The sequence below is a fragment of the Ochotona princeps genome, chromosome 1, assembly GCF_030435755.1.
Source record: "Ochotona princeps isolate mOchPri1 chromosome 1, mOchPri1.hap1, whole genome shotgun sequence".
Lineage (NCBI taxonomy): Eukaryota > Metazoa > Chordata > Mammalia > Lagomorpha > Ochotonidae > Ochotona > Ochotona princeps.
The window spans coordinates 77,810,711-77,822,673 of NC_080832.1; the positions used below are offsets into that span (position 1 = coordinate 77,810,711).

Sequence of the window (11,963 nt, forward strand, 5' to 3'; positions counted from 1 at the left end):
GGCAGCCCCAGGCTGCAACACCAGCACATGCATCCTAAAACAGGATGTGAGGTGGGTTGGCCCGCAACATCCTTCAGCTCATACAAAGGACAAAATGGTGTGACAGGCTATGCTGGGCAAAGGCCTAGCACCTGCTGGAGCATGTGAGATCTGGATCAGGGAGTGGGCCGAGTGGGGAAACCTGGGAAACTCCCCTATTGGGGTCACAACTCCCACTGGTGATCACATGTTACAGGCCTAGGTGTTGGGTAGCCTAAGCAAGGTAACTCTAACTGTTGGCTAATGTGTGGGTTGGTTTTGGAGGAGGGGTGGACCTGACAGGGCCAAGCTAACCTTACTTCACCAGCAAGAGCAGAAACCAGGCTAGACCATAGGTAAAGCTCAGCTAGGCTGTCACACCTATCAGGTTGCATGAGCCTGGAATGGGAGCAGGCGAAGCACGGCCAGGTTCCAGTACCTGCCAGCAAGTGGTGGGACTTGGGTTAGGTTTGATCAGGCCAGGCTACAGCATCCTAAAGCAAAGGTTATTACAGGTGAGGGACTAGGCCAAGCTGGGTCAGAGCAACCACTGCCACATGCAAGAACTATAGATGGGAACAGAGCAGGTGGGGAAGCTAAGGGGATGCCCTGGCTGAGTTGTGGTTTCCATTGGTAAGCATGGGGCTAGAATAGGAGTCGTGTTCTGGTCTGGACATGGCTGCAGCATACCTTGGCACAAGTGTGGACTGGGGTTGAGTGCGCCAGACTGAGCTAGACCCCCGCACCTAATGGTGCTCATGAGGATCATGATAGGTATAGGATAGGCTAGACTAGGTTTTTGCCCATGCTGAGCCATGTGTGAGCTCTGTCCACATCTGGACCAGGATAGATTGGGCTGTCACACCCAACAACAATAACAGGAATGGGTTGAACGTCGGTCAGGAAAAGCCACTGTTCCTGCTAGGTCAGGGGGCCATGGACCCACCAGTATACACAAAATCTGGCACTGGGAAAGGTTCCGATGGAGGAGCCTGGGAAACTCCTCTGTTAGGACACAGTCCCTGCAGGTGAGCACAGGAACCTGGATAAGGAGCAGCCCAGACCAGGCCAGGAAACAGTACCCAGCAGAATACATTTGGCGTAGGTCAGAAGCGAAACAGGCAGGGCCAGTTCACATCACCCACTGGCAAATCCAAGCACGACAATGGAGTGTGGGTCAAGCCAGGTTCAGAGGTTTGGTCGCAACACATACAAGTACACATGAGGGCTTGGACTTGGGTACTGGCCGAACGGGTCTAGGCTGTAGCCCCCACCAACCTGAGCTGGAATTGGGAGCGGACTGGGCCAGGCCAGGCTACAGCACCCACTGGCAAAAACTGAGGTTAGGCAGGCCATGCCAGACCAGTCCACAGCACCCAACTAGCCCACATGAAAACCAGCAGGGGGAGGGGGCAAAGCCAGTAGGGGTTAAAGCTGCTACATGGCAAAGTCAGTAGGCAATATGGACGGCTCCCCTGCTGGAATACCACACCCACAGGACAGTCTGTGTTGAGGTAGGGGCAGACCAGATCCGGCAGAGCTACAACACCTGTGGGCCTCATGTGAGCTGGGAAAAGCCAGGCTAGGTTGACTGTTCCTACTGGTACAAGTATAAGTCAGGGTGGGTGTGGGTTGGTTGGGCTCTGCTGCAGTATCAGCTAGCAGATACTAGCACAGGGGACTAATTTTGTCAAGTTAAACTGCAGAACCACCTGGAGAATGCATGATCAGAGAGTGGGAGTGGGCCCAGCTGGAAAGCAGTGGGCGCCTCCCTCCTGAGTTGCCACTCCATCTGGTGAACATGAGAACTAAGACTGGGGCAGGCATGGCTAGACAAAGAGTGGCACCCGCAGGGCTGGTTGGGTTAAACTAGGCTTCAATGCCCACTGACAAGTATGTAAGCTGAAACGGTTATTGAACAGACTGAATCAGTCTGCTGTACATACTGGCAAGCATAGGAACCAGGGCAGCAGGCAGGCCTGGTGAGGGTTATTGGGAGTCACCCTAATTAGGCCGCAGCTCCCACTTGTTTACATGGTCAAAGTGTGTGGTAAGTAGAATTGGGATGGGCTCCAATACCCAATGATTTGTGTAGAAGATGGGCCTGAGGCAGAACTGACCCAGCAATGGCAACCACCAGCATTGCATATGCTGATAGGGTCAATGGACTGTATCAGATCTTTTTTTTATTAATTATTTTGCATTATGTGACAGTTTCATAGGCTCTGGGGATCCCCCCACCCCTCTCCCTCCCCTTGTATCAGATCTTGTACTGGCAAGCACATCCAAGAATCTGGTCTGCGATCACTTCAGACAAAGTTTCTTTGGCGATCACCCCAATTGAACTGCTGGACTCAGAACCCCAACCATAGAGAGAATTGCAGGTTCCATGGTGTAACTGTGGAGTGCATGTGTCAAAGCTGATCCTCCTCAGTGGCTCAGACACAGCAGTGGGCAACATATCCAGGTGCACATGCAGGATATGGAAGTACACTGGAGCCTGCACAGGACACCTGGTACAAGAACAGAGGACAGAACAAACAGATCAACTCCAGCCAAATGTTGGCAGTGACAATCTGGGCAAGTGAGGACACTAAGGTAGACTATGTCAGCCAGTGGATCTGAAGAGTTTTCATTGTGCTTAGGATGGCGAGATCAGCAGCAATTAAGAATAGTGAACTATCGAAACCACTTGAACAGTGGCCTCAGAGCATGCCCCACATTGGGGACCCTGGGATGGTTGAGAGGGTGGGTGTGGCTTCTCCCTTTGTCTCTCGCCTTTCACCAGATACAGAAAGGAAGAGACTGTGGAAACAATGGTCTTACCAACTTTCTTTAGCCCTTGACCCTTTGAGCCTTAATCAACTATGTAAAGATCATGAAAATAAAATTTTTTTAATTACAAAAAAGTAAATCTGGGGGCCCAGCACGATAGCCTAGCAGCTCAAGTCTTCGCCTTGCACGCACCAGGATCCCCTATGGGCACCTGTTCAAATCCTGGAGGCCCCACTTCCCATCCAGCTCTCTGCTCATGGCCTGGTTTGAAAGCAGTCTAAGACAGCCCAAAGTCTTGGGACCCTGCACCCATGTGGGAGACCCAGAAGAGGTTCCTGGCTCCTGGCTTCTGATAGGCTCAGCTCCAGCCATTGCGGTCATTTGGGGAGTGAATCAGAGAACGAAAGATCTTCCTCTCTGTCTCTCTTCCTCTCTGTATATCTGACTTTCCAATAAAAAAATTAACAAATCTTATTTTAAAAAAGTAAATCTGGAAATTGTTTAATAACTCCAAGGCACTTGCTTATCTTTCATGAGATAACTTACAAGTAGGAGTATTTAAAGGTTATGTTTCCATGTGATCCGACAAACTTTCACTCCTACATACTTCTTTCCAAATAGATCAAAATTGCAGGTCTGCAAGGATGGTCTCCCAGTGAAACTGTTGAATTTATCTGGACAATAAGATACTGGACTCTCCGTATGGCCCACACCCACAATGAAAGAATCATAACTGGATATGACTGGTACTACAATAACAATATGGAGGAATTCAATTTGGGGGGAGGGCTCGGGGAGGGGGTGGGGAAAATCCAAGAGTCTATGAAACTGTGTCATAAAATGATATAAAATTTAAAAGAAATAAGGCAGGAAGGAAATAAGAAGCTAGAGGAAGGGGCTGCTTGGCTAGAAGTTAGAAACTAGGACAGATGTGGGGCAGGAAGAAGTACGAAGTACAAAGCAGACTGGAACAGGAGAGACTACTCAGCTTTGAAAAAGAGAGTTTTCAAAACACCATCATATGTCCAATAGGCTAAAGTTTGGATGTTAAATGTTCAGCCAAATATCTGCAGAGTTTTGGAATTGTTGTGAGACTTTGGGTTGTTTATAAAGTTTTCTTTTTTAACTTATAACATTGCAACAATACACCAAATGGGATTGTTGGATGGGTTGAAATAAAAACCTTGGCAGGAGGAGGAGCTGAAGAAACTTATTATTGTAACAAAAAAAAAAAAAAAAAAAGAGGGAGCTGTAGCAGAAGCTGCAGGATAAGAGTGCCCGGGGGCCGGGGCAGCTGCGTACCTCTATGACTGTCAGTCCTCTCCATCTGCAGAAGTCCCAAAGAAGGGACTCTAACTGCCCCCAGGGGGCCTATGGATTTTACTCAATGCTTTTGCAAGTTATAAATGAAAGCTTTTAGAGTGCAAGATTTATTTTCAGTTATTTTTAATGCATCAGCATAGATGTGTGGATGGGGAAAGAAGATAGCACAAGCATTCAAAGGTCAGCTACAGGCCTAGTGTGATGGCCTACTAATTAAGTCCTTGGTTTGCATGCATCAGGATCCCATGTGAGCATTGGTTTATGTCCTGACTGTTCCACTTCCCATCCAGCTCCCTGCCTGTGGCCTGGGAAAGCAGTGAAGGATGGCCCAAAGTCTTGGAAACTTGCACCCACATGGGAGACATGGAGAAACTCCTGGCTTCGGCACGGCTCAGCTCTGGTTGTTGCAACCACTTGGAGAATGAACAAGCAAACAGAAGATCTTTCTCTCTCTTTCCTTCTTTCTGTGAATCTGCTTTTCCAACAAAAATAAATAAATCTTTTTTTAAGTCAGTTATTTTGAAATATTTATTTTCCTTAGCATTATTTGTTATCATATAGGTTACATAAAAGACCATCCAGAGAGTATTGGTTTGTGTCCACATGGTAAAATGAAACCACTTGTAATGTATGTTAACCAAAACTGTACCATCAATTTCAAAATTAAATGCTGTATTTATAACCTATTTTGTCTATTTTTTACATTGCCTATTTCTCCTTTTACTTTATCTTGCTTTGCATCCTCACATTATTTCATTATTAACTGAATAAAAGCAGTATCTGTCAAAAAACAACAATATATATTATGTAGGTCTATTATAAAAATTCACTGAAATAATTTTCATCAAATGCCAAATATTTATGGAGCTATCTGCTCTGTACTGGTTATAGTCCATTTCCCCTGCTCAAGGAGATTGATTTTTAGTACTACAGGTATCAGGCAGTAGTAATTACACAATAATTTCAATGAATTCCCTACAGTAACCTTTTAAGAAAGGAAAGATAAAACTTATGAATATTAATAACACAATGTAAAGTTATAAAGGGGTTCAAGAAACCCCAGTTGACATGCAATATTTTCTTTAGAATGCTAAAGTCTTCCAAAATAATATCAAAAATGGGATGAAGAAGAAAAGTATTAATCCAGTTCCCAGAGTATCAATAAATACAGAGAAAAAACACAAAAGTTACAATAAAAGAGGAGAACAGTCTCTGATCAACAAGATACAAATGGGGCAATGCCTTTGGAGAAGGCCTAGATTTGAAGGAGGCACAAAATATTGTGTGAAGAGGCAAAAATAGGTCTGAGTAACATAGAGGTCAGCATGGTAGAGTGTTATGAAACATGAATTTTGGAGCACGCTTGGCTATAACATTTGAAAATGAAATGCAGTACCATCTTTGAAACGCAGCGTAAACTGCAGAAGTTTGCAGGTCCATAAATAGAAGGGAAGGGTAGAAGTATGGTCCAACAACTAGGATGTTTGTTAGGATGCTTTGAGTTTAATCTTTGGTCCCTGCTCCTCAGTGTGGCAGACCCTGCCACCCATGTAGGGTACCTGAATTGGGTATCCAGGTTCTAGCACAAGCTTAAAGATGCCCTGGTGATTGTTGACGTTTGGAGTGTATGGGAGTATTCTCTCTTCCTCTCCCCATTTCTTACCTTAAAATAAATTGGTTTCTTATATAGAAATTACACTTCTTTGTGTCTCAGTTTCTTAGATGCAGGTAATAGGATTCCTATCACAGCGCTGTTGGGATTCAGAATAGTGCCTGGCACATGATGAGCATTAATAAGTCTTTGCTTATTATTAAGTGATGAGCATTAATAAGTCTTTGCTTATTATAATCATTATTTTTATTAACACTTAGTGGGGTTTCATGGGAAAAGTTGGGATAAGCAATGAGAAATATAAAATAAACACAGACTAAGGAAAAGAAAAAAAATGAAAGACACCCATTGAGGACAATTCCAAACACAATGGGTTTAAAAAAAAAGGAACAGAATTATCTGGTCTCAAGGGTTTCCAATTCTGACATAAAATCAGTCTTGCCCTCATATTTGCCTGAGGGAGTTACAGTCCCCAATGCTTCAAACCAGCAGTTTCAAAACCCAAGTCTCCTGCACATGCTCTCACACTCCCCCACCCCCAATTTGCTTCTCACTTGATATTTCACACTGATGTCAATAACACCACCATGCTATCACCTTTTCAGCTGCCATACCTTACCCTAGGCCCCATGGGCAAAACATTGCCAGATCTGGTCAATTTAGCCAAACATACAACCATTCCCATTGGCATCTTCCAAGTTCAACTATAACCTCTCACCTGCCCAATGACAATACCCTATGATTTCGTACTTTCCATTCATTAATCCATTCTGCAGTTTCCAAATATAACACAACAACATCTCACTTCCCTGTCTAAAAATAACCAATGTCCTTCCACAGGCCAACACAATCTGAACCTGAATATAACATACCCAGCACAGTGGAATACACTGAACACCATGTCTGCGTCCCTCTCATTATTCATGCTGTTCCTTCCTTGATATCAAAAAGAGGACTCTCTTCACAGACAAATGACTCTTCAGTTCACTCCTAATATTGAAGAGATTTACATATCACTTCCTTCTGAGCACACACCACTAACAATGACTTTCTCTGTTGTGAAGACACAAGCTCACTTCATTTCAGGGCCTTTGCCCTGGTTTATTTTTGTTTATTCTTTAAAAGCACCTCTTGCCCCAGTCTTTATAGAGATGATTTTCGTGTGATTCACACTAGGCAGCTTAAAGATCACTTAGAGTCCACCTGATATTCTACTCTTTCAGTAGTCTCTTTCATGTGTCAAAAGCAAACAAAAGAATGGAAAATATTTGCAGCACATACAAAAAGCAGAAAATTACTATCTTCATTTATATATTTAAGACACAAAATAAGAGTTCATAAGCTGTGTCACAGACTGCAGAGTGATATAATTGGTGTTCAGGCTCTACTTCCACCATTTATCAGACTTGACAAGGGCACTAGGATCTCTGAGCCTCAATTTTCCCACTTCTAAAATCATAATTCTATCTAGTTTACACAGTTACTATCAGGATGACAAATGGATCTCTATCAGCCCCTGAAAAAGAACAGTTAGTAACAGGAGATGTATCACTAAGAACAATGCTAAGCATATCATTTTTAGAACACTGAAAAAACAGAATACACAACTGACAAAATAAACCTAATGAACTAACGCATGAGAAAAATACTCCTGAATAGAAACGAAACACATACAACTTACAAAGTATACTTAGTACAAAATACCTAAGTGTTTATGTGCACACATTCATGCTTAATATCCAATATTTTCATGTATACAGATGAAATTATAAACTGTTCATTTCAAAGGAGGCATTCAAAATAACTTAGGACATTCTTAATTTTGAATTTTGAATTTCATTCTTGGGATGATTTCCTAAAGAAATATTCTCAGGGGAAGGCATTTGGCACAGAAGTCAAACTGGCACCTGGGATGCCAGTGTCCCATTCTGGAATGCCAGGATTTCAGTCCCAACTCCAATTCCAATACCAACTTCCTAATAACGTGCTGCCTGGGAGGCAAAAGTTGATGTTTGAAATAGCTACTTACATGCGACAAACAGATTAAGTTCCTGGCCCTGGCTTCAGCCTGACCCAGCACTCAATGTTGAGGGCATTTCAGGATCAAACCACTAGATACTGGATTTGGCATTTTCTGTATGTCTCTCTCTCATCCCCATTAAAACAAATAAAATATATACTATTCTTTAAAAATAAATAAATAATCTCGGTTTTATAAAAGCCAATACATGAAATGTCTATTTACAACATTACATTGTTTGCACATTGTGAAAATGTAACAAGGAATGAATAATGGTATTTAAAGTTTTCAATTATAAAGGCTGCTTCTTAGTTGCCAAATACTAAGTTAAGGACATTTCAAGTATTATCTTACTGACCCTCAATAAAGACCTTTTGCATTAGGTATTGTTTTTTTAACCTAATTCATTTATTTTTTAAAGGTTTATTTTTATTTGAAAGACAGATTTTACAAAGAGAGAAGGAGAAACAGGGAAAGTTTTTCATCTGCTGGTTCACTCTGTGAACATCCCGAACAATCAGAGCTGAGCTGATCCAAGGCTGGGAGCCAAGAGCTTCTTCTGGGTCTCCCACATGGGTAAGGGTTACCAAACAATTGGACCATTTTTCCAGGCCACGAGCAGAGAACCAGATGGAAAGTGGAGCATCCAGGACATGAACCAGCATCCATATGGGATGCTAGTGCCACAGCAATGGGAATTAGTCTGCTGTGTCACCACATCTAGGCCCTAGCCTATGATTCTTAAAGAAAGTGAAGCTTAGATCTGGTGCAATGGCTTAACTAGCTAATCCTCCCATTCGAAGTTCCAGGATTCCATTAGGGCACCCGCTGCTCCACTTCCTATCTAGCTGCCTGTGACCTGGGAACACAGAAGATGATGGCTCAAAGCCTTCAGTTTCTACACCCACATGGGGGACCCAGATGAAGTTCCTGGCTTCAGCCTAGTCGAGCCTCAGCCATGGTAGTCATTTGGAGAGCGAACCAGCAGATGCGTGATATGTCTCTCCCCACTCCCTCTCCTCCCTCTCTCTGTAACTCTGCCCCTCAAATTACATCAGCCATTTCAGAAAAAGAAAAGTTTAGAACAATCTGATTCCAAGTCAAGACTTTACTGAATTGTAGTCTCTGCTCCACAGAGCATGTCATGCATGTTTTAAAGGTTATAGAGCCAGAATGATGGTTCAACTGGCTAATTCTCCACCTGCCAACACTGGCATCCCATATGAGCACCAGCTCATATCCAGGCTGCTCCAGTTCCCATTCAGCGCCCTACTTACAGCCTAGGGAAACAGTGGAGGATAGCCCAAGGCATTGGAACCCTCTATACACACATGGGAAACCCAAAAGAAGCTACTGGTTCCCGGCTTCATATTAGCTCAGCATTGCTTGTTGTGCCCATTTGAGGAATGAACCAGCAGATAAAAGATATTTTTTTCTGTCTTTCTCTTTGCAAATCTGCCTTTCCAATAAAAAAACTTTTTAATAATTTTTTTAAAATTCTAAAGGTTATAAAAACTGTATGACATATGTGAAAATGGCACTGATTCAATAATACAAACCACATTTACATAAAACTGCAATTATGGGAATTACATCCTAAAATACTGACAATCTTTATTGCAGCCCTTGTTAAAGTTACATGTTTTATTTATTGACCAAATGATCTTCTAATATGTGTATACTACTGTTGTAATAAGAATTCTTTTGAATAATAAGAATTCTTTTGAAACATTGTTTCAAAAGAAATGAGGTTGGAATTCTGGCACAGCAGGTTAAGTTGCTCCCTGTGATGCCAGCATCCCCAACGGGTGCTGCTGTACTTCTGATGGAGCTCCTGCTAATACACCTGGAAACACAGCAGAACACGGGCCCAGGGCAACCCTGTATCTATATAGAAGACCTGGATGAAGTTCGAAGCTCCAGGCATTCATCTGGCCCAGCCATGGCCTTTGTGGCCATGGGGGAGTGGATCAACAGATAGAATATTTCCCTCCCCTACACCCCAATAACTCTGCCTTTTAAATAAATACATCTCTTTTTAAAAAAAGCAAAAAGTTACAGAAAATAGAATTAAAACATAAATTCATCAAAAAGCAACAACAACAAATGTGGAATTGTACTAAGATTTGGTAATCACACAATTATGGCAGAGGGATGAAGACCTGGCCAAAGTTCCTTTGCTTTGAAGAAAATTAAGTGTTCACCTTGTTGGGCCCGGCGGCATGGCCTAGCGGCTAAAGTCCTCACCTTCAACGCCCCGGGATCCCATATGGGCGCCGGTTCTAATCCCGGCAGCTCCACTTCCCATCCAACTCCCTGCTTGTGGCCTGGGAAAGCAGCCGAGGAGGTCCCAATGCATTGGGACCCTGCACCCGCCTGGGAGACCTGGAAGAAGTTCCTGGTTCCTGGCATCGGATCGGCGCAGCACTGGCCGTTGCGGCTCATCTGACTTTGTAATAAAAATAAATCTTTAAAAAAAACAGTGTTCACCTTGTTAGTGGAAAAAGATAACTAGGACATCTCTCCATCAGTTATTCAGACATACATCTTAACGCACTGTTTAGAAGGGAAGCTCTAGAATCCACTTAGGTTTCAAATCTGGAGCCACCATTTATTAACTCATTAATGGAATCTTGGGCAAACTATCGCAAGATAAACGAATGACAACATGGTACTAAAAACTTTAACTATTATTAAAGATTGTCAAAGTTCAACAACACAGTTCCCAAAACATCAGCCTTAGCATATGAGGAGTTTCTGCACAAAGACATGGTTAACATTTCTTACTCTTTCCTGGGATGCTGATTGCAGACAAAGGGTCCTGGGGGAGCACATAAAAACTGCAGCATGGTACAAACCATACAACACTGTCATACAATCAGCATGGTGTGTGCCCTCCCGCAGCCTACCGGGCCTTCATGGATTACCTCTCTTTGGCTAAGCGGCCACACAGCCCAGTAAAGGCTCGGGACAAGGCCCAGAGGGGAAGCCTGGAATCTTTCCTACCTGCAAAAAGAAGCTGCTGTATGACCTTGAGGAAAATCACAGCTATTTGCTACTCGGGTCCTGAGTTCCTTATCGTTAGAAGACAAGGGGGCAGTGGGGAAGGAGTTAGAGGAGATGTTGGCTCTTTCCTTCAAAACCGTATGCCTAAAGTTAGTGGCCCAATCCTGGGCAAGCTAGGACACCACCTAAGGCCTGGGTTGGGAAAGCACACTGATGGAGGGAGAAGGGAGAGAGGCGTTTCCCGAGCACCACCTCTGCCCCTGCGTGCCCTTCAAGAGGGCGGGCACAGCCTCTCACCCACCTCCGGGATGCAAGGGGCTGCGTTTCAGGGGCTGAACAGCTTCTACCACGGTGCCAAACCGGGAATCTCAGCAGGACCCCGAGGCAGAGAGGAGCCAGAGAGCTGGCAAGGACGAAGCCGGGATGCAGGACCAGTCTGCCGGCCCTCGCCCCTGACTTGCGCCCCCGGGCCGGGCGGGCTTCGCCGCAGCAGAACCGGATGGGGTAGCCCCCAGGCTCACCGTACTCCCGGGACTCCGGGTCAGGCTGGAAAGTGAAGTGAGCCACCTGCCGCGTCGGGGTCGCATTCTCGCGAGCCGAGGTGGACTGCAAAAACGCCCGGGCCAGCCCCGAGCCACGCAGCCGCCGCAAGCACACCTCAACCTCGGCCGCCCGGAGCCTCCACAGCCGGACCCCAGTCACACACAGAGCCGCCATCCCCGCTCGGCGCTCAGCAGAGCAGGCACTGCCGCCTCTGCACGCCGCGGGGGGGCGCCCGGGTTCGCCTCCGCATTGGCTGGGCCAGAGGGGCGGGCCTGTGAAACGGACCAATGGGGTTAGGAATTCGGGGCCGGGGTCGACGCCCGGACATCCAAGCCGCCGATTCTCGTCGTGCGCATGCGGAAGGCAGACTAGGGCCGGTGCTGGCCGATGTGTAAGTGCCAATGGTTTGGTTCCTGGTGCAGCCTTGGCGACGTCAGCTGTTTGGAAAGAGGACACGGATCTGCGAGGTTCCGCACTGTGTCTGGATGTATTCGGTTCCAGTACCATTCACAATGCCACTTGAAATGGGTTTTTAATTTCAAATTGTGTTTTCTGTAAAAAAAAAATAATAATAATAATGAGCTTTTTTTATTCTTTCCTATTTTTCTATCTTCCTTTAAGTGAACAAATGAAAGTGGTCAGCCTTGGTTACTGCTTTAGAACTTC

General features: G+C 44.8%; 1 protein-coding gene across 2 annotated transcripts in view; it reads right to left on the reverse strand.

The window, feature by feature from the left end:
* The window catches only part of BCKDHB (branched chain keto acid dehydrogenase E1 subunit beta), a 241,402-nt gene extending 229,886 nt beyond the window's left edge, over nt 1–11,516 (reverse strand). For both annotated transcript variants that reach the window (XM_058661160.1, XM_058661155.1), the window contains exon 1: nt 11,276–11,516. In XM_058661160.1, the coding sequence (XP_058517143.1) occupies nt 11,276–11,471 (196 nt within the window). In that variant the 5' untranslated portion in view covers nt 11,472–11,516. The remainder of the gene's footprint in view (nt 1–11,275) is intronic.
* Nucleotides 11,517–11,963: the final 447 nt, after the last annotated feature.